The following is a 23,828-nucleotide window of genomic DNA, read 5'->3' on the forward strand; positions in this document are numbered from 1 at the left end:
TACGGATAATTGATGTCATTCACCAAGAATTTAGTGAGATAAAGTCACTCCTAATATATAATCAATGAGAGAGTATACGGTAAAATGTGTAATCATATAAGATAATAGCAAAAGTGTGCGCATGAAAGACCTTGTCATAATCTAACACTAATACGTAGGTGTTGCATGTGAGAGTTTACATGTGGCAAACTTATTATTGGTGCCAAAGTAAACATGTTCAGATGGGAGATGTAGATGAATGGGGTGTAACACCCCATTTCTGTAGGTTGGAGATGTCATGAGTTTTCATAAAAGTGACCTGACAAGAGATCTCATATTTAATAAAATAAAATTTAGATTTATTTCATAAAAAATAATTATTTAATATAAACATGTCTCTAAATAATATTAAATAAAATAATCTAAATATAATTTATATCATAAAAAATAGTTTATTCTAAGAAGTCTGAAATTTGATCAACTGCTCAATCTAAGCTTGGCCCGCCTGCTCGTACTCATCATCATGCTTATCTAGGGTGGTTTAAAAATATAAAATAAACTAAAATGAGTCGGTGACTCAATAAGAAACCCATCATAACGTAAACGTATTTAACTTAAGGTTTTTCATAAAACATTTTATGTTGAGAACTTAAAATCATGATCATTCATACGTATGCTTATGTCATGCATGACTTATCTTGAATTATCTGACTTATCGTATTTATCTTACTGACACACACACTTAACCTTGTGTGCAAAGTTGTGCACCAGCCCCACATCCTGCTGCTACAAGGGGAGCCACTAATAGTATTCTAGCATACTATGGTTAACCATGCTTATGTCCGTAACTTGCATGTCTACCCATAAATGACATTGGTATTATACATCTGAATTACCATCTTATTAAACTGTTTTTATCTTATACTTGATCTTATGAAAACGTATGTGTCCTATGCAACGCGAGATGCATGACATATATAACGATAATATGTTAAATGAAACATGATGAATGACGTGCTTGCAAAAATAATGAGATGCATGGTATGTAAACACCGTCTTCCAAAGAAATGGTTTTAATAATAATATATATAATTAGTTAACGTATGTTAATCCTAATTTATAATCAAGCTACTTACCTCGTAGTGCTGCTTCTAAATCTTCCTTCGTAGTTCGTCACTTGTATGATGTACTAACGTCACTAAATTTCTAGGAAGGCATGCTAAAATACTCTATCTAATTGAAAAGATACTATAAATTTGATAGCATAAGTAAACTTTATTCAATTATGAGATTTACAACTAAACCCATATTAAACTAAGCCCATAGTAAGATAGATTCAATATAAATATTAAGTCTAGCCCAAAATCACAACAGTCGGAATTAACACTTAACGATTTAAAAAAATATATTAGTTTATTATAAGAATAACCCAGCCCAAGTTTAAATTAAAATTAAATCCAGTCCAATAGCAAAGCCCACGTAATAAGACACACTTAGAAGTGGTTTGGATTTAAAAATGAATTGAGATGGATTGAGATGATTTGTGAATAGTAGAATAAAACTTAAATTATTTATTATATTTTATGTGAAAATTAAGAAAAGTTATTTTAAAATTTGAAAAAATTGAATTATTTATTATATTTTATATTAAAATTTTAAAAAGTTATAATAATGAGATAAATTAAAATAGATTGATATAGGTTACAAATACAAAGAGGCCCATTTTGTCATGTAACCTTAAAAGGCCGAAAACGTAATTACACAAAAACTCTTCAAGAGGCTTATACGGGAAGCTCAACAACAGGTGTTTAAGGGCAAATTAGTGATAAGGAAAGATGTGCAGGGGCTTTATTGGGCAAAGGTGAAAATAAAATAACAATGGTGAGAAACGACATAAGTTCAAATGGCAGTTTTGTAATTAATCAAAAATAAGAACACATGTTTGACCGGAATTTAAAACCCAACGCCCAGTTTTCCTGACACAGAACTTCCTTCAAGAAAACAATAAAGGCTGGAACATATAGGTGCGCGAGAGGGAAAAAGGCCATGTGACACTCACCATGAGAGAAGGGAGGTGCGATGGCAGATCTGATGAAGACCCACGGCGGCGCGACAAGGCTATGTTTGGATATTAAAGTGAATTGAGTTGAGTTAAGTTGAAATGATAAAATATTATTAGAATATTATTTTTTAATATTATTATTGTATTGAAATTTAAAAAAATTAAATTGTTTATTATATTTTATATTGAAATTTAAAAATATTATAATGATGAGTTGAGATAAATTGATGATCCAAACGAAGACTTAAGATCAGAGGGTGTGATCCGAGAAGCAGAGGAGTAAAATGTGTTATGGTTTATGTAATTTGCAAATTAAGGAAATATAAATCTGTAGGCTATTCGAGGTGCATGAGGCCTCCACTCGTACTCAGATATTGGATGCAAAAACTTGTCATTCCATTCAGCATGCTTAGAGCATAGATGAATTCACATTATACTAATTATCTTAAAGTAAAATGTGTTATGGTTTATGTAATTTGCAAATTAAGGAAATATAAATCTGTAGGCTATTCGAGGTGCATGAGGCCTCCACTCGTACTCAGATATTGGATGCAAAAACTTATCATTCCATTCAGCATGCTTAGAGTATAGATGAATTCACATTATACTAATTATCTTAAAGTCAAAATAATAATATAATATTATATATTTTAATAATATATTATAATTTTTTTTATTTTACAAATACATTTCATATATTAATTAATAATTCAATTTTTATTTAAGATGGTGTTAGTTATTTATTAAAACAACAAAATTAATACCAACATGTTACTATCTGATTATGTGGGAACAAAATTAATATCAACACGTAACCAAAATTAATTCCTCTTTATTTAGTAACAAATATGTTGTTTTTGGGATAAACATAAATATCAACACAGTCCTCTTTACATAAATATCTACCAACACATTTTATTTGATAGTTTCAAATTCCATAACTTCCTCCAAAACTCAGAAGTGCTTTTTGAATGTGAAATTTCAATCCTTCCTCCATGATTTAACAACTCCAAGCTAAATGATATACTGATTTTACTGGATACATTCCACTTTTATGAATACTCCAAACAAACTGGTCTACAAATCTCAAGTGAGATCAGTAAAGAAGGGGTCATCATTAAACTGCCATATTTAAACCTCTTGAGTTGACTAATGTCAAATTCATAATCTTGTTGCATTGAAAATATCAATTTATGAGCAAATTTGAATCCTCATAACTTCTTACAATCCCAATCATCTACTTTCTTGATGGAAAATGCCTTAGTTTAGGAAGTACCATAAGATGTAAAGAGAAGCCGAGATCTATTACAATGCACCTAACAGACAAGCAGCATCACAGAAACCACAAATGCACAATTGATGCTAACAACTTCTATAAGACCATAAAGAAAATGCAATAATATAAGATCATATACGACCATAAAGCATCTAGCCCCCAGTCTTGCCATTGCTACTCAAGAAAATGCAATAATATAAGACCATAAAGACTTTGTGCAGATTTATTTTAGACTCTGTGCAGATTTATTTTAGACCATAATAAATCAGATTTCTGTAAATTACAACTCATTTCATCCTAATCACTTAAGTTGTCATTTAGGCTGGACTTTCTATCAACTTCTATAAAATGAATTTGCTGTATTGAGCAACATAGTCCACATGGCACCAACACAGACCACAGTCCAACATTAGTATCCTTAACACAGTCCACATGCTCTGTTTAGTTGCATGATATACATAAAAAGTAATCTAAACACACAAATCACAATGGAACACAAAAATAGCATAGACATTTTATTCCTGATCTAGTATGCAAAGATAAACTGGGGTTATTAAATTCATTTGGCAAAAATTCTATAGAATCCATTAGTTATTAAAAAAATCTCTGTTTTTGGTTGGATGTGTTGGGTCCTTGCAGGCTTTCTGTTGTCCATGATCTTTCTTGTATGTTTAATTCCTGTATCTTCCACTTTCTTTCTTTCTTACTTTTGCTTAGTCTGTCTTTCCCCCATTGTCTTACTAGTTTCATTTAAGTGAGGCTACATGGCACTATTATAGCTTATGGGATGATATTCTTTCATTTCAACAAGTGTTGCCATTTTCTATTCAACATACATACAGGGGACCAATAGTAAAAGGCAAAATGGCAATGGGGGCCTTGGTTATTTGCACCTAGAGGACGAATATCAGAAGGCAAAATGGCACAACATGAACTTTTGGAGTTGATTCCACACCATACGAGTGTAAGGGTGCCATTCAGCTTGCAGTCTCTATTAAGCATCTCTGCTCACTTCTCTCTCTCTTTCTTAGAATTTTTTACTAGATTTTTTGGTTTGGTTTGGTTTTCTACCATCATTTCCTCCTCTGCTTCAACTATAACTTCTTGTTTTGGTGAGTTTTCATGGTTTTTCCTCTCTTGCATTGATTTGTTTGTTTTAGCCGACAAAAGTTAGGTGCTTTTCTTATTAATTTCCCTTCCTGAGTTTCTCTTTTTCCCTCTAGAATTTGGTTTTCTGGAAATTCACGTGTTGATCCTTTCTGGGTCGTATGATCATATCCTCTAGCTCGGATATAAATTTCTCTACCAATTTTTTGAGCTTCAAATTTCTGAATTTCATTTCCCAGACTTTCACTAGTGCTCTAGATTTCATTACTTTCTACAGTTCATTTCCCAGTCACAAACATTAAACTTTTGCCTATTTCTCGGCAATTTTTGTTCTTTATTTACCTGGGATTCTGATTCTATGGGACTCTGTCATGGGAAACCCATTGACCACCCACCCATTGATATCAAGCATGATTTAGGACCCATTATTTAAGACCCCATCACAACCAAACATGATGCAGACTAGATCAAGCCAAAAACAAAACTAAACAATAAAATTACAAATCGAAAAAAACAAGAGAAGGGGAGTTGATTACCTTTCGTGAAGCACAATAGAACCCTAATAGAGGCCTGCCCAGTTGATTAAAATCGATTTTCTCTTGCAAATCAAAGGCTCCTTCTCCTAGTACCAAATTCCCAACTTTGACAGCCCTGGGGTAACAAAAACAGCAAGAGAACTGGAAAAAAAATGTAGAGAAGGGAAGAGAACGAGTGTCGGGCCAAAGAGACAACAGATGAGAAAGAGAAGGGAAGAGAGAAACGGGGAGTAAAAAATGAAGGGGGTGTTCGTTGAGGGAGAAAGGGAGAGAAAGTGAAGGTTTGTGGGGAGAACAGATTCAAGAGGGAAATAAAATGTTTCGGTTGAGGAGATGTGATTTTAGAATAAAATAATAATTTGGCGATGAATAGTTACTCGCTATGTTTGGAGAAAATGATGGACTTACTGTAGCTGAAAGTTTAAACTTTTTGTTTTACGTAGTCCAATGTAGCGGGCTTAAACACCATGAAGTTCATAATTTAGCTTTTTAAGAGTTTTAGTGAGACCGATGCGGATGCTCTTACAGGACTTAAATAGATTATTTACATAAACAACCCATCACCAATTCGACGACACGACTCTAATAGCTCTCAGAGTAATGTTACATGCAGTCGTAGAGTACGCAAGTGCCGCGCAGTCGTTTTGAAAAAGAGTGAGGTCCGCTATTAAAAAATTATTATTATTTTTATTTGGATCTTATATTTATTCATTTTTTTCAAAGTAATTACACAATGGTTGCGTACTTACGACTGCAACTATAATTTCTCTTAATAATAACCGGCCCATTACTAAGAATTGGTCAAAGCACTTAACGGAAAAACAAATAAAAGTAAATTACTAAGATAATCCTAACTAATTTAAAATAGATTCCCATGACGTAGCGCATAACAAACTCCCCTTCTTCAAAAGACCTTGCTTGCAAGGTCTAGAAACTTCCTATGATGCTCTCCCAACTCTTTCGAGATAGAATCTTCCCTTGTGAAATCCGATGGACAAAATCCTTGTAACTGAACTGATTTTCCGTACCACATAAATTTCATAGTAAGTTTAATGAAATGCCAAAGAATTGGTCCCAACGGATAGAGCCAATTTACGCTTGATATAAGGTCAAATCTTGCCGAGGGTAGTGAGTGTAAATATGCAAAAAAAGATTGATCTTGTAGTTGAAAGGTGACTACCTTACAATATCCCAAACTTGGTACTTACTCTCCATTTGCCACCACTACTGTCAGGTTGAGACTCTCATCAATACAAAGATTTTTTCTCCTTGCCACCTTTAGATCGATGAAGTTGTGTGTGCTTCTTGTATCAATAAGGATCGCCACTGATTGATCTCCTACTACACCCCATAGTCGCATAGTCTGCAGAAATGATGCGCCTAAAATAGCATGAAGGGAGATTCCTACCAATTCTCCTTTTTCAATGGACTCTTGGACGGTTCCCATCACTTGTTCATTGGAAATACCCTCGAATACTTCCTCTTCTCCTTCTACTTCTAGTCCTTCCAATAAAAATAATTTAGGTACTCGACACCTATGCTCCCGTTGTAATTTTTCATCACAGTAATAACTCAGTCCTTTTCTCGCCTTTCTTTCATTTGGGTTAGGGTGATTCTTTTAATAGATATGGTGGGTCTTATGTTGGGGATAAGTGGTGGGCTGTTAGGTTGGGGATTTCTTGCTTCAGGACGTGGTGGAGGTGGAGGTGGTGGTAGCCTTAATATGGGTTCTGGTGCAAGTAGTCTAGGGGTATTAGGTTGGGGTAGGTCGAGTGATTTTTTGTGTTTGAACCTATGCCACACCTCTTCTTCCTATAACCTTGCAAGCCCAAAAGCAGATGACAGCTTAAACATGGTCACCACAATTCGCAAGTCATCTCGTAGCCCACTTAAAAACGTACTGATGAGAAACTCCTCAGTAAGTCCATGGATCCTATTAGATAGTATCTCAAATCGGGTTTGGTATTCCTCTAGTGAGTCTGTCTGTCAAAGCTTTGTGAAAGTCCCAACCGGATACTCATAAGCTGAAGGCCCAAAACGGACCTTGAGAGCCATCACAAATTCCTCCCAGGAATGAACTGGGCTAGAATCCATCAACCAACAATACCATGAGAGAGCCTTACATTCCATATGGAAGGAAGCAATTTGCAATTTGTGTTCTTCCAGAGTATTACAATAAGCGTAAAATTGTTGGCCCTTGAGAATCCATTCCACAAGTTCTAAACCATCAAACCCTGGACCTTGTCTATTCCAGTAGATGTGGAAGAGCATGGGAGTTTTCCAACCCTTTCATCCATATATACACAATAGCCTATCCATTCCATCCCACCTTTACCCAAGAAATTAAAAAAAAAAAAAAAACCTAGTAACCAATCGGTGGTTTGGGAACACTATACTAAAGTGCAATCTATTAACTATGATAACCCAAAACTCATTGCAATTATTATGCTAAACTATACAATTGCCACTACAAGAATGTCACTTCATCTATGATACACCACCTCCAGAATGCATGTAAAACTTCCCCTATTAGATTTAAAGGAGTTGGAAAAAGTCAATCATCTAGTGTTAAGTGGGATGCGGAGGGAAGTGTGTTTAGCCCACAAAGTCTAGTGAAGTATGATGCAAAAGAATTTAGAGTGTCAACCACTAAGTTCTTTATTAGGTGTGAATTGCCTTTTAGGTTAGTGGAGAACAAATGGTTTGTTGAGTTCATGACTGATTTAGAGTCTCGATTTACTTTGACATTCCGAATCATTTAAAAATTGATTGTATTAAGCTGTATAATAAAAAGAAGATACAGCTAAAAAAAATTGTTGGATAGTCAAAAAATCTGTCTAACCACCGATACCTGGACATTGGTACAAAATATGAACTACATGTGCATTACTGCATATTTTATTGATTGCAACTGGAAATTGCACAAAAAAAATAATAATAAAGTTTTGCCAAATTCCCAACCATAGGGGCAAAACTATTGGGAGGATTTTAGACTTGGGGTTGCATGATTGAGAGATTAATAAGATCTTGACCATCACAGTTGATAACGCCTCATGTAATAATGTTGTTGTTGATTAAATGAGGAGGAGAATAAATGATAGTGATTGTACCATATTGGGTGGTGAGTTTCTTCACATGCGGTGTACTGCCCATATATTGAATTTGATTGTTATGGATGGTTTGAGAGATGTTTATGAGTTTGTAATGAGTATTAGAGATGTCTTCATACATTTGAAGTCTTCACCGTCAAGGTTTGCCAAGTTCAAGGCTTGTGCAGTAAAGGAAAATATTAGTGGGAGGACGATTTGCTTAGATGTTTCTACTAGATGGAACTCCACATATTTGATGTTGAGTATCACTGAAAACACAAACAAGCATTTGAACACTATTATATGTGTGTGGATAGTGAATTCGTGAACCCCATTGTTAATGATTGGAAAAAAACACCTATTTTTGTAGAGTTGTTAAAAATATTTTATGATGTTACATTGAACATTTCTTATTCTTTGTATGTGACGGATAATGTCTACTTTCAAGAACTCTGCACAATTGAATATACATTAAATGATATGTGCAATAGTCATGATATTATCACTAGGACCATGGGCATAAATATGAAAAGTAAGTATGAAAAGTATTGGGGTAGCATAGATAAGTTCAACTTGATGATATATGTTACTTTTGTGCTTGATCCATGATATAAAATGATAGCAATGAAGTTTTGGTTGAAATAGTGCAACGGAGATGAGTTGGCGGATATGATAGAGGTCAATGTTAAACTTTTGTTAAGCCGCTTGATTGAGCAGTATAACAAATTTTGTGTGGGTAGTGGGGGAGTTCTAATGTGGCTCAAGGGAGGTGAAGCACTACTTCTGCTTCTACTACTACCTCGACTAAATTTGATATCAGGTTAGAGAAATACCTTCAGGAGCAAGGGTTTATGGAGTTTAGATCAGAATTAGATCGGTATTTGTCGGAGGGGTATGCACAAAAATCACATAGCTTTGATATTTTGGATTGGTGGAGTGTTAGTGCCACCAATTATCCTGTACTTGCTGAGGTAACACGGATGTGTTAGCCACCCTCATTTTCACTGTTACCTCAGAATCCGTATTTAGTACTGGAGGACGCATCTTGGATCCTTTTAAGAGTTCATTGTCTCTAGAGACTGTCGAAGCCCTCATTTGCACTCAAAATTGGTTAAGGACCAAACCTGTCGACATCTGGGAGTTGGAAGAATATGTACAATTGATGGACTTTGAAGGTAAGTTTGAAACTTGAAATATTTTTTTAATATCTATCTATCTCGGTTTATTATATATCTAACTCAATTTTTAATATTTTTTAGATGATCATCAAGCTTCATCTTTAATAAAGGTTGTTTTGAGTCTCTCTTCCCATTTATACTAAAAGAAATCTAGAGTAAGTACTTTTATATTCGTTATGCTGAATTGTTAACTTCAAATTTCACAACAAATCATGTAGATGCAGGAAAAAATGAATTTACCAATTCAATAATTGCTTGAATTCGTGTGGATTGGGTCCTACATGAACTGCCTAATTAGTATGGTACTATTCACCAATGAATATTAATTGCATGGTACATCATATATATATGGTTCTCCAGCAACTATCCTCAAAGCAAGTTGCCTATACTGTTTGAATCACTATACATAGGATTGTTTAGGTGCATTTCTTGATATTATTTTGATGTATCATCATTAATTTCTTGACACACGAATAATATTCATGTTTCTATGATAACTTTAATGCATATATTTCCCTATGCTTAGCATTGTCACAATTTTCTTTTACATGTATCTATCTTGTAGAAAAAGAGATAGAAGATAACCTAACTAGAATGAAGCAATTTGTGTTAGGCAAGTTTGGAAAAGTTCCTGATGAAATAAGGAATGTAATTGAAAGCACAGAACTAGATCGTATTACATCATCGGCACTAAGGTACAAGCATCCCTGAGATCTTCTTTGGGAAATGTTAACAAAGGCTTCTTTAGGGAGCTTCTTTGGTGTGAGATTAAATCACTGATAGGAAGATCGTGCTGCCGATTTTGTAATTCATTTCTTGTAATTTTGTGTTTGGTAATGCAATTTATAAATATCAATAGTGTAATATATAGTGGATTGTATTGTGATGCATGCAAAGATGAATATTGGATTTATTTTTTTTGTTTTACATGCATTTAGTATTTTTAGAACACAAATATTATGCGTTTCATAAACTTGACTTCTTAGAAAAAAAAATTAATAAAATAAAAGGCTTTTACTTTAAAAAAAAAAATCAGGTACAACCCGAAACTCGGATTTTCGAGTTTTAAAAATCCGAATCCGCCCGGGTTTGACCCAGACCAACCTGGTCCGAGTTTCGACTCTGGTTTAAAACCCGGGTTCTCGAATCAGAATCCGAATGAACACCCCTAATTATATCCAACAATTATGCCTCTTTTTAACCGTTGCCATTGAGTCTATAAATAAGTCCCCTTGTGTAACTGCCAAGATAAACATGAATTCAACATTTCGATTCTCATTTTTCCATCAGGGAGGAGGGCTTTTCCTTGTGTGAGAGGGCAAGTTCTCTCTGCTGATCTAGATCTCTCTTGCAATATCTAATGTTGTATTGTTTTCTCTATAGATTTTTCTTGTAACACCTAATCCAGATTATTGATCTTCTTCTTCTTGTTATTCTTATAAAATCTCATGTAAAATTAAAATAACACCTAATCCGTTATGTTAATTTTTAGTTAGGAAAAATATACTTGCAAGCAAGTTCGTGCACAAATTCGTGCACCGATATTGATATATAATGCATATGTTTAACGAAACGATGTGAATTAAAGATGCAAATAATTTTCATGATATAAGAGATTTTCTTCTTCTCTCAAAATATTTTTTTAATTTTTTTTAAATAAAAAAAATCATTGGTACGCGATATGGTGCACAGACTCGCTTGTACCTAGCAAAACTCAGTTAGTTATCATTCCTTTGTCATCCTTGTTCTCTTTCATTGCTCTCTCCTTTAGTTCATATTCTTTCTTATTACATATGAAGTTTCTCCCTTTCTTCTTGTAAATAATTAATGAACCATGCTTTCCCTCTGGCAATTTTCTCCTATTTCGTAGTTTGGGTTATTTTGCAGCTTTAACTCTACAGTATGTGATGTTCTAAGTGCATTGTTCCAAGCCTACAAAGCGTTTGGAATTGGTGTGAATATTGAATTTTGTTTTCTGTTTTCCTAAGCAAGCTTTATATATAATATTTAATAGATTGAGGATTGCATGAGTAAATAAAATGGTATTGGAAAAACACTTCTCTAATAAATAAATGTCCCTTACCCTCCTTGCCATAGAGGATTAATATCAACTGTGAAGCTTTGCAAAGAGCTCAGTGTACAGAAAGTTGTTTTTGAAAGAGATTTACTTCAGGTTGTAAATGCAGTAAAACACCATCTTTAGGAGAATGGTATGTTCCAATGCCTTGTGCAAGATGTTCATTCCATCATGACAGATACAAGATGAGAGATTAGACATGTAAAGAGAAGTGCTAATCAGGTGGTTCATCAGCTAGCACAACAAGCACTCTACCAAAGTTGTGAGGTTATCGATATTGATTTTATCAACCCAGGTATAAGTGCTCAAGTTATGGTTGACAGACATAGATTAGGTTTTTGTCCAAATGTAATAGCGGTAGCACAATCTATTGTAAATGGTGTAGGTCATAGTCATGTAGTGTCCGATCCTATCCTGAACAATGTAATAGCTGAAGGCCATAGTGATGTTTTTAAATAAAAAAACATGATTTGTCATACCACGGTGCATGTGGCATTGGTGGCCTGTTTTACTTTCAAAATTAAAACCTAAAATTTTGAAAATTTCTCGTCTCATCATTATAATTTTTTTAAATTTTTATATAAAATAAAATAAATAATTTAATTTTTTTAAATTTTAAAATAAAAATAATATTAAAAAATATATTATAATAATATTTTATTTAACTTTTTAACTTTAATATCGATTCATCTTATCTTATCTATAATACATGTAATACATGTAAATGCAAGTATTGTATTAATATTGTAAACGTAGTCTATACGCTGTCGTAGATAGGCCACGACCTCAACCTCGTCGAGATCGTCTTCTCCGAAACGCGCATTGTATAGTTTTGTTTCATAAAGTCGCATACTCATAGTCGTTATCTGTCTCTTTTTAATTTTCAGATCTTGCTTTTACTCGCACTTCTTCCTTTTCTTCTTCTTCTTCTTCGACACCGATCCCTACGGTTTTCAATTCGATTCGACTCGATTGTCGGAACTCCCTAAAACAATGGCCAAGCCGAAGTACTCCCGCCTACAGGCACGGAAAGCGTCGTCTCCTGCGATGGTCCTCGCCATGCTCGTCATGTTTACGTTCGTCATTCTCATCCTCCTCGCCCTCGGAATCCTCTCGATTCCCAGCACTTCCGGTGGGGATTCTCCGAAGGCCAACGATCTCAGCACCATTGTACGGAACAATATGGATAGGTTGGTGGTTGTTGAATTTTGGTTCTCTTCCTCTCTCTCTCGTGGTAAATTAATGTGATTTTTTTGTGTATTTATTTATTTATTGTTTTAATAGGATTGATGGAGACGAGGGAAGGGGGGAGCAATGGGTGGAATTGATCTCCTGGGAGCCTAGAGCTTTTGTTTACCATAATTTCTTGGTGAGCTTTTAATTCTTATTTCTTGTTTGTGGAGCTTGCAAATATTGTTGCTTAATTTGTTTATGTTTATATTCGCCTTGGTTTATGATAATGTTAACTACTGGGATATGCATTTTCTTGTGAATCGGATTAATTGAAGTATATGCCATTCTCGCTGGCGATATCTGCTTAATTTACTGGAATGGGAAAAAAAAAAGGAAAGAAGAAAGCAAGTTTTAGAATTGCATTGAAAAGGCAACTAAAATTGTGTCTTATATAAATATATATGCATTGTAATTCATATATATATATATATAAATATATATATATTTATAGGCAACTAAAATTGAAGTATATGCCATTCGTTGTAATTCATGCTGCAGTTTTATATATGCATTGTAGGGAGGATATGTGAAATTTTGTAATAGGTCACTTTAGGAGTAAAGAAAGGTTATCTACGAATAAAAATCCTTTGGTGGAACTATGAATTTCACCCTCTAATATCATATATACACATTTTGAACACACGGGGATAGGTTTAAAGGAGTAATAGCTCATTTGATAAGTACAGAAAAAGAGTTTCCTGTTAGGATCAGAGTCATATCATGTTGGTTGGGGTCTTAGAATTCTGTTAGATAAGTTTGATCTTGATCAGGAACCAATCTGTTGTAACTTAAAGCTTGCCAAATACTGAATTTGATATACTTTGGGCAGACCAAGGATGAATGTGAGTATCTAATCAGTCTTGCGAAGCCACATATGCACAAGTCAACAGTTGTTGATGGTGAAACCGGCAAGAGTAGAGATAGTCGGTATGAAATTTTTACCACCCTTCTCTTAACGATGGAAGTTTCCTTTGCCATTCTCTTCATTAGATTGCTTTTCCTGTTGTTTTGGTTTTTTTTTTTAGTCAGATTTGTTACCCTGGATTACAATTTATGCAGGGTTCGTACAAGCTCTGGAACATTTCTGGCACGAGGACGTGATAAAATTATTAGGAATATCGAGAAGAAGATTGCTGATTTCACCTTTTTACCTGTCGGTATGTTGTTTGGGCCACCTATGCTTCTCCACTTTTTCTTAATCAAAACGGAAGTTACTTTCATTCTTGTTTAAATCCAGAATAGTTTTTCCTGATTCTCACTATTTCTGAAATACATTACCTTCTTTCATTATGTTTTGTTGTCTGGTGACTCCAATATGCAGTAATTTGGTTTTTCTCATTTTCTTCTCTCTTGGAATTCCCATTTTTGCAAAGGACAAAAGTTAGCTTTTGGTTTTTCTGCTGGACAAGGAGAAACTTGGGAATTGTTTAAATTTTATATATTTCTTCAGTCCTTCCTGAAGATGAAAAAGTTGGAAATGGATTTAAGAAGCCCCTCTTTTTAGAATTTAAGGAAGGTGCGCTCTTTGATAACAGCTTTGGAAGATTGAGGGAATGGGACATTCTTAGTTGTGATAAACCCGAGAATCCCCCTTAATCCTCAAATGTTGTAACTCATTTTTGCTTAGAGAGGAAAGAGGGATTGGGAAGAAGAGTGACTTTTTGTGTTTATCTGTTATTAGCTTATCTCTTACTTGTCATATAATTCATAAGCTGTTCATAAACAGAGCATGGGGAAGGACTTCAAGTACTCCACTATGAAGTTGGACAAAAGTATGAGCCTCACTTTGACTACTTCCAGGATCAGTTAAATACAAAAAATGGGGGTCAGCGGATGGCTACAGTTCTTATGTATCTGTAAGTGATATAGATTTATAGAATTCTTCTCTCCAGTCATGCATATGCTGAAGGCCAAAGTGTTTCTATCAGTAAGGTCCTTTTCTCTAATGGTACAGATCAGATGTTGAAGAAGGGGGTGAGACAGTGTTTCCTGCAGCCAAGGGGAACTTTAGCTCTGTGCCTTGGTGGGATGAGCTATCTGATTGCGGGAAAAAAGGACTCTCTGTTAAACCAAAGATGGGTGATGCTTTGCTTTTCTGGAGCATGAACCCTGATGCCACTCTAGATTCATCAAGTTTGCATGGTTTGTCATCATTGTTTCTTTTTTTTTTATAAGTAAAAACTTTATTAATATCAAAAGTCCACATTGCATGGTTAGTCATCAATGTTAATCATTTAGATTTTGAGACCGGATAGTTCAGTTTTCAGTCATTTCCAGGCCAACATGCCTTCATTGTTGACGGAGTGACATCTCCATTGGGTGTAATACTGCATTTCCTAGGCATCATTTCATCTTTGAGTCAATTGAGTTCATTATTCACTATGTGTGGGGGTAATAGTACAGTTAGTGCTGAGTTCAATTCTTCTGTTTCATTCAGGTGGTTGCCCTGTGATTAAGGGGAACAAGTGGTCAGCTACTAAATGGGTGCGCGTAAACGAGTACAAAGTTTGAGCAACTTAGTAAAAGGTAATCATATTTACCCAGTATAGCTAATTAAAAAATTTCAATGCAGCCAATAAGTAGTAGTTAGTGTAAGATCCATTCTTTGTTTAGAACTTGATCATATTTTGGAAAATTTCAAGATATTGAAATGTTTTATCCACTTGGGGATGGTTGATGCACATGAAGCTGATAAGACACCATCTTTCTGAATGTTCTGTTATCTGGTATATCTACAGTTTCTGCCAATTTCTTACCAAAAAAAAAAAAAAAAGAAAATTGATACTTGAGCATGATGGGCTGGTGTTAAGAATGCTAAAGCTTTTTTGTGGTTGGAGTTGGCATCGAGGCAACAGGATTTTTAAGCACTTTTCCTGGAAGGATTTGACAGGAATTGTTGCGTTTTGATGATGGATAGAAACTCTGAAATTTTAATCATAGTGTCATCAGTAACGCCACAACTGAAGCAGGAACAAATATGACATAGTTTGTATGCTATAATATGTGTTTTCTTCCTTCTCAGAGAGTGGCCCAAGCGTGGCTTCTTTACTGGCTTTCTTTGAGATTGGCTGTGTGGGCTTTACTATTATATGTTTATGCATGCATCCATATACTAGTTAGCCTGTATAAGTGGGCAACATTCTAACTATATCTAAACTATATTTCTTATCCCGTGTATTTTGATGTTATGTGCTTGAACTGGAAATCGCTCAGTCCCCTTGATGTTGTTGATCAATATTGAATAACTGCTTCATCACCTTAAGTCGATACTCATCATCTTTGGCAGGTTTAAATGAGTTCTAATCTCACTGTTGTACCATAAGTCTCGGTCAGAGCTTCAGCACTATATGGCGTAAGATCTCATATGTAACCTTTCTATACAGAGCTCAGTGCCGTTATTCGATATATTTTGATGTACTACCAATCCTTTGCTCACATTTTTGTTCGGAATCCCTTTATATTTTATGACACCAACTTAATAAAAAGGAAAGAGTTGTTTATTTGTATTTAAACAATCAAAAGGTTTAGGAGATTTGTTAATAACAAATAGGCCCAATTAACCAAAAAGAGTATATTTTAATGAATCTATACTGTATTTCTTTTATGTTTATCTTGTTCATTTAAGCAATTGTCAAGCTGACTGCCCATTGCTGTTGGAATTAGAGCTTAGTGGGACTATCATGACTTTTGACCTGTGCATGATCTAGTAACCTAAGGAAAGGCAAGGCTACATTTGGAGTTATATTTCAAATGAGCAGTCGACCTTCCAATTGAAACCCCTTAAAACCATTATATAGGATAAGAACTTCTTTCCAAGCAATATGAGATCTCAATCATCACCTTTATATACTCAATCCAAGATATGTGGTTCATTTCTCTTGACTATAGTACCATTTGTAACAATCTAGAGGACGTTTGAACCTATTTGGGTCTATATTCTAAAAAAATTAATTAATGTTATAATTGGAGTTTCTCAAAATATTTTATTTACAACATTCTTATACTTGATCTGTGATATTCAACATAGAGAAATGCTTTAGCCACAAAGAAATTCTACAAAAATAAATCCACAAATTGATGTGATTTGTCGTGGTACGTTAAATTGTAAAGCTATTTTTATTGTAAAGTAGATGTAATCATGTAACATATCATATGCAGCCATGTCATTTTATGGGATCTCTTTATGACTGTAACACTTTTCTTCAAAATATCTAAGAGAATCGTTTGTAATAAACCTTGTATCATTCAATTGCAACCATGGGGATTATTTGAGAGCTGTTTGAAAGTAGCTAGTTTGTAGAGGAGATAGGGAACAAGTTTCTACATCCAACGACGTGGTTTAGAGAAGCTGGTGCATTGGATCCATTAATTTATCAGTTCATATCCCCAAAGTCACTTTTCTTTAACCTAGTTGCATGCATGTATACATACTGATACAACATGTATATATGCGCGCGCTTTTATGTAAATTCATGGACGTATGCGTAGTTTGTCTAAGGAGGCATTGAATCTCCATGCTTCGAGAGGTTGGAAAGTGACACAACGACAGGTCTTGATGTACGAAAACTCTTCATAAATTTTAATGATTCAACTAAACACTAAGATTAGTGCTAAATTTAGGAAAAGGTTAAAGACCGATATTTCTGTTAATAGGGTATGCATTCATTAGCTTGGATCTACTTACTGATGATACATAGGCAAGACGTTATTCTAGGCTTCTAGTATTGATAATGTGTTTGTGCAAAATAGCGTTGTGTATTGAATGAGCTAGCAGCACATCTGCGCATCGTTTACATTGTTAAGTTTTTTTTTTAATTATATTATTTTTTTAATTTTGTTTATAACTTAATTGTATGAAGTTTAAATATGATCTTTGATTACTAATTTTAATGATATACATATTTTGGATGACAAGGAATCTCGGAGACCTTGCAAGCATAACATATCTTTTATTTTATTAAACTTTAGACTCATGTAATGCGTTCTCATTACACGAACCACGGAAATCATCAGTTATTCCTCCCAATGTGTTGCATTGACCACGAATCAAAATTAGGCAGCATTGATCTTGTATAAGCCATAATCATACATGTGCTCGTAACTCAACAGAACTTTGGATCCCCTAGACTACCTGCAATGCATCCCCTCCCAATCACGGATAATAGCACCAAGTCCAACCTAGCAATGAACCTTATCCAGAGCAACATCCAATTAAGTTTGAAAAGTCCCTGAGGAGGAGCCTCCCATTCTTCATTCAGATCAAATTCTGTTCTAGTGTTGCTAGTAGGTGCTTGGATTTTTCTGAGTTCAGCCAGTAGGATTTTAGATTGCTGCACTAAAGTGGAAGGATGTGTGAAAATATCCTTAAAAGATAAATTCATGCCTCCTTTTCCATATTTTCCGAGAAACAACAGCAAATTCCTCCATGTCTTCCTTGTTTAAAATATCATATATTCTCTACTAAATCCTTAAGGCCTGGCTCTAAGATCCACACTTCTGAATTCTGGTTGTACACAGCCCCCATACATCACGAGTTGAGGTACATTCCCAAAGTGCATGCTCCAATGTTTCAAGGTCTTGCTTACAGATAGAACACTCTGGATTGTCTAGTACACTCCTTTTAAACAGATTAGCTCTTGTGGGAAAGACATCTAGACATGCTCTCCATAAGAAGGTTTTGTTGGCATTAGGTATCTTCAGGTGCCATATCTTTGTCCTGTCTTCCTTCTTTGTTTGCAAATATGAGGATTAGCCTTTTGCACGATCTTGTAGTTCTCCACTAAGCTGATAGGCACTCTAGATAGTAAATAAACCAGTGGTGGTACATCTCCAAATCAATTGGTTAGGTCTGTTGCAGGTGCTTATAGGAATCGCTTTGATGAGGTCAACTTCATCTTTTGAGAAAATGGCATCCACCAGAGACTTGTTCCACTGATTTGTATCTGTGTCTATCAGAGTTGAGACCTTAATATGAGCTTGTAGAAATTTGAGTGAACTTGGGGGTTTAAAAGTATTTTGCTGAGGAAACCACTTTTCCAGATGCTTACTGCTTCTCCATTGCCAATTCTCCACAAAAGTCCTTCAAGAAGAGGTCTTGCAGCTAAGAAGCTTTGCCATATGTAGGAAAGATTGTTGCCCATTTTTGCTTTTAGGAAAGTAGCTGTTGGGAAGTATTTAACTCTGAGCACCTGTGCAGCAAGGGAATGAGGGTTTTGGACTAGCCTCCAACATTGTTTTGCTAGCATGGTAGTATTAAAATTCTCAAAATTCCTAAACCCCAAGCCTCCTATCTTCTTAGATTTCCTCATTTGTTGCCAACTCACCCAATGAATCTTTGTTTTCCTGTGCTTGCTGATCCCACCACTAACTTCTCATAACTTTATTAAGCTCTTGTAACATGTGCGAGCACCCCCAATGGGTTTTGTAGAACCCATTTTTATGTAAAATTTGAAGAAAAGTAGCTCAAAAGTGCCTCCAATGGATCATTTATTTTCAAATCTATTTTACATTTTGCTACGGTGTTCAGCTATATTTAGCATGAACTATTCACAAATGTAAAAATATTTTATTTATTTATTCTCTTTTCATGTACTTTATCTCTCACAATAAAATCTCTTTCCTTGTACTTTTTTTCCAACAAACTATTAATAATGTAATATAAAGAAAAAATAGATAAACTAATGTATAATATATTGTAAAAGTCAGTATGTAAAATAGAAAAAAGTAGATTTTGGTGATATATTTTAAAAGATAAGATACATAAACGATTGGGAGTGCTCTAGAAGCAAGTATCTCCTTACTTGCTTGCGAGAGAAATTTGATTTTCCAATTCCTCAGTCTGTCTTCCACCTTGTCTAATAACCCTTTGAAGGTATTAGCTCTAGATCTTCCCACTAGTGCTGGTAGGCCCAAGTATCTTTCATACAAATGAGTAGCTCTTATTCCTGCTATACTGTTGATGATTTCTTTGATGTATTCTCGAGTGTTCTTGCTGAAGAAAATGGAAGTCTTTTCTTTATTGAGTCTTTGACCTTAAGCTTTCTCATAAGAGTCTAGAAGATTGAAAAGTCTACTCCACTCCAATGACCTTGTCTTGCAAAAAAGTAAGCTGTCACCTACAAAAAATAAGTGGTTAATATGGATTTGACCACTTGCCAGTGGAAGACAAGTGATCAAACTAGAAGCTTCTGCTATGTCAAGAAGATTACTAAGAACTTCAGAGTATAGGATGAGAATGTAGGGTGAAAGAGGATCACCTGCCTAATCCCCCTAGATGGAGTGAACTTTTCCTATGGGGCTCCATTAACAAGTCGAGTGTAAGAAAATGAGGTGAAACATTTTATGACAAGTGCAATCTACCTTTAAGCAAATCTCATCTTTTCCATCATGGATTGTAAGAAAAGACATTCAATTGTAAGAAAAGACATTCAATCTTGTCATAAGCTTTGTTAATATCAAACTTACGAGTCATGAACCCTTCATTTCCTTTCATTTAATACATATTGTTTGAATAATTATAATATATTAATAGAAAATGCTTGGACGGTCGAGAATATGCTTGGGTCGGATGATGTGATTAGTACCATACATGAGAATGAATTGATTATTGTTCTAACAGTGTTCACGTGTAATGATTCGATCAATCTTTACATATCTAATAAAGGGAACCATAATCTTCATATAAAATATTATTGAATGCTTCTGAAAAATCACATGTTTTAGGGATGAAGGATGCATGCATGCATGCATGTGAGATGTTCACGTGAAGAAGTAGTTAAATCTTTGGAAAAAAGAGAGTGCTGAAAGATATAGACGTAGCATCCTCGTGTTTCTTAATGAACACAAAGTGCTTGCTTGCAAGTTGGGGGACTCGATCGGCCAGGAAGCATCCAGAAAGCAAAATTGATCTCAAGAAATATCATATAGTACTGGTGATTATTATGTATATTACTTTATATTATTTACCAATTATATCAGTTTAGATCTAATTAAGTCCCTACAAACTTCGTCAAGAAAAGTGTTTTTGGAGAAGACAAATGACCCTTTCTAGAACAAAAAATTTTGTCTAAAAATATATTTATGTTATGAGGAATACTATACATCAGTCACTATTCACTCTCACACTCCACACCTATAACTTTTTTATAGGATGTATGAGTGTTTTTCATAAGGTGTGGGATGATGAATAGTGACTGATGAGAAGAATTATTCTTATATTATAATGAATTATGGAAAGAGTTGATAATTGTTTTTTAAAAGTGTGTATTGTAGAATAACGAAGAACAAATAGAAGTAGAATTTGGCAATATAGTGACACTCTCGTGAGGGTATTTGTCTCACAAGTTGGTGATGAATAAAGGGAATTGAGTGTGTTAATTTGTGCACCAATGGTCCCTATTTATAAGTCATCATGCACTGGTTGACAAATGGCATAACTATTGGTAACCCAAAGGTCACAACCTTAATAAGTGACACAACCTTCTGACTGTCTCTTGACACTTTCTTAAACATCATTTCTCATGTGAACCATCATTATGTTAGAGAGTGTCATTCAAAAGAGTACACCGTTTAGTAATCACATCTTTTAAAATTACATGTATATATACATATATACATATACATATACATATACATATATATATATATATATATATGTATGTATATGAAGCGAGTTCCTAATGGTCACGAGTAGTTGATGTGCATTGAAAGTATATTTTCATGCAAAAGGGGCCAAGGACAAATTATTTAGTTGTGTGTACTGCTCTCTTATTTAGAGCCGAGGAGCGCTAGCCCTACGGCCCCTACCCGTGGGATATTTTGCATTTTTTAAGGCAATATGTCCTATCTCACGTACATGTTAATTAAAGTCTACACATTATGCTTTTGTTAGGCTTTAATTTCTTCTTTCTTTTATCGGTAGGTAGGACCGTAGGCTTAATTATAATACAATTATAGACTATACATTTTAGTTTCTCTAAGGGAAAAAAAATCTACCCTATGGAATCTAGGTAGATCTTGATTGGCTTAAGATTAAAAAATAAATAAATAACTAACCTCTTTTGATTGGCTTAATTATAATACAATCATAGACTTAATTTATTTTTTCATTTTAAGGTATTTTGAGCCAATTTCTTGAGAAATTTTGTAAAAAAATAATGTTAAAGTCCCGTTTGGATGTTGAAATGGTCTCAACACATCTTATCTCAACATCCAAACACTTTTTAATTTCAAATTTTCATCTTTTTCATCTAATCATTACCTAATCATTAGAATTTTTTCAAACTTTCAAACAAAACATAAAAACAATTCAACTTTTTCAAAATCCCAAAATAAAAATTATATTAAAAATTTATATTCTAATAATATTTTAACTTTATAATTTTTTTTTCAATTTTTTCTCTATCCTTTTTCCAAAACTCTATAAAACATTTTAATTTAGACCATTTCACTATTATTCACATACTATTTCAATACTATTAACAATTTCTCATATCATCTCATCTCAACATCCAAACGAGACCAATTCAAGTATTTTTTTTCAATCATTTTATTAAAATTTTCCCTAGAGAATATATAATTCAACTTAACCCTTGTAAGCTCCAATCCTGATTTCGTCCTTGTTAATTGGAAGGATTGTGATTGCACTGCATGTACATCAAGTTAGATCGATGCATATTGAGGGAAACTAGACTATAAAGATGATTTCAATGAACTTCAACTATAATTTTTACTTGTTCCATTGAGGTCTAGTGTATCTCTTTCTTGTGACTAAGATTAAGTTACAATTTAAGATGTAACCAAGTATTCATCCAGCAAGATCACATGTTTAATATTTTTGTTGGTTTATATCACAACATAGAAGAAGAAGAAGAAGAAGAAGAAAGATAGGCCATGCTTGTAATATAGAAATGATAAGAGAAGTTTTATATAAACATCAGAGAGATTCCAAAATATAATCAATTACTAGAAAAACAACTGTTCTTCAGATTTTTGCATAAATGAGAAGAATGTGTACAAGTGACTATTGCGGCAGAGAGCAAGGACCATGCCGGGAAGGGCTAAGGTTGTAATCCCATGTCAAATGTGTACTTCAATTGCAAGTTGTCGTTGATAAGCAATAAGTAAATGAGAAGAAGGCATGGAACCAAATTCTGGAGTTGCTTGATCGCCAAGTGAGATGGCTCGTGATAGGAATGCATGCTTACAAGAGCATACATTGTTATGATCTTGAAAGTTAAAGACTTTGCCAAATTAGAATTCAACAGTCTTAAGGTTTTAAGATTAATGATTACGCATTTAACAATCAGTATCAGAGTATAAGTTACATGTCACGAGTTTGAGTCACGAAAGGCATGACTTATATATGCTGAAATAAAATGTCTTGGTAACATGTATGGGTGTGCTATCAAACCATTGAATATTCATATATGAGTGGAGTTACCGAAAGAGAAAGAACTAACATTGGGTCAATATCGATAGAGTGGGGTGACATACACGTTGATTTTTCTTATTTGGTCGGGTAGTGGAATGTTACGATCCTAAGATTTTGTTTAAGCACAAGAATCATAGGACTTTTGGATTAATAGTTAGGTCTTTAACAATGACTTTTATGTACCGAATAAAATTGTGGTAATAGGGTTTGAAGGTAGTGGGATATATCATAAGGAAGTTGTGTCTACAACAGTGACAAAATGTGAAAAGGATGAAAGAAAAGGATGCTGAGAGAAGGGAAAGTCGGAGAGAGGAGAAAGGGCTCCATCCATGAGCACCAACGAGTCCCTACTTCCTCTACTATTTTATTTAAGTGATTGATATAAAAAAAAAAAAAAAATACTTAAAACACATCCTACCAAATTAACAATACATATGCAGCCAAGCCAATATAGATGACGATTATGGACCACCACGCACTCAATGCCTATCATCATCCATTTACATTACCATCAAAAGAATCCACAAAAGGCTCATCTGTACAGTCTCATAAATGAGAGGCGAAAAGATTAATGAATAGCCAGCTCTGCAAGACCACATGCTGCTCAGAGTCGGGACTTAATAATCCACTTAGCTCCATGGAATTGCATGCATTTGGGTGGAAGGTGTTGTTGAGTGAATGGTGTCTTTCAGAGTGGTAACACTAGGCCCCGTTTGGATAGAGAGTGAAATGAAATAAGATGATTTTAAAGAAAAGTTAAAGTTGAATAAACTATTTTTTTTAATATTATTATTGTTTTGAAATTTGAAAAAGTTGAATTGTTTATTATATTTTGTGTATGAATTTAGAAAAGTTGTAA

General features: G+C 34.3%; 1 protein-coding gene across 1 annotated transcript; it reads left to right on the forward strand.

The window, feature by feature from the left end:
• The first annotated feature begins 12,052 nt into the window (after nucleotides 1–12,052).
• On the forward strand, nucleotides 12,053–16,104 carry LOC109006165 (probable prolyl 4-hydroxylase 10). Its single transcript, XM_018985355.2, has 8 exons — nucleotides 12,053–12,494; nucleotides 12,589–12,673; nucleotides 13,367–13,464; nucleotides 13,597–13,694; nucleotides 14,264–14,393; nucleotides 14,492–14,679; nucleotides 14,975–15,063; nucleotides 15,824–16,104. The coding sequence occupies exons 1-7, from the start codon at nucleotides 12,298–12,300 to the stop codon at nucleotides 15,046–15,048; spliced, it is 870 nt and encodes a 289-aa protein (XP_018840900.1). The 5' UTR covers nucleotides 12,053–12,297; the 3' UTR covers nucleotides 15,049–15,063; nucleotides 15,824–16,104.
• The last annotated feature ends 7,724 nt before the right edge of the window (nucleotides 16,105–23,828 follow it).

The sequence above is a fragment of the Juglans regia genome, chromosome 8, assembly GCF_001411555.2.
Source record: "Juglans regia cultivar Chandler chromosome 8, Walnut 2.0, whole genome shotgun sequence".
Lineage (NCBI taxonomy): Eukaryota > Viridiplantae > Streptophyta > Magnoliopsida > Fagales > Juglandaceae > Juglans > Juglans regia.

Excerpts from the sequence above, each read along its gene's own strand:
- LOC109006165 (XM_018985355.2), top strand. The coding sequence starts at position 12,298 with ATGGCCAAGCCGAAGTACTCCCGCCTACAGGCACGGAAAGCGTCGTCT. Across the intron at positions 12,495-12,588 it reads GTACGGAACAATATGGATAG|GATTGATGGAGACGAGGGAA; the intron begins GTTGGTGGTTGT and ends TTGTTTTAATAG. Across the intron at positions 14,680-14,974 it reads AGATTCATCAAGTTTGCATG|GTGGTTGCCCTGTGATTAAG; the intron begins GTTTGTCATCAT and ends TGTTTCATTCAG.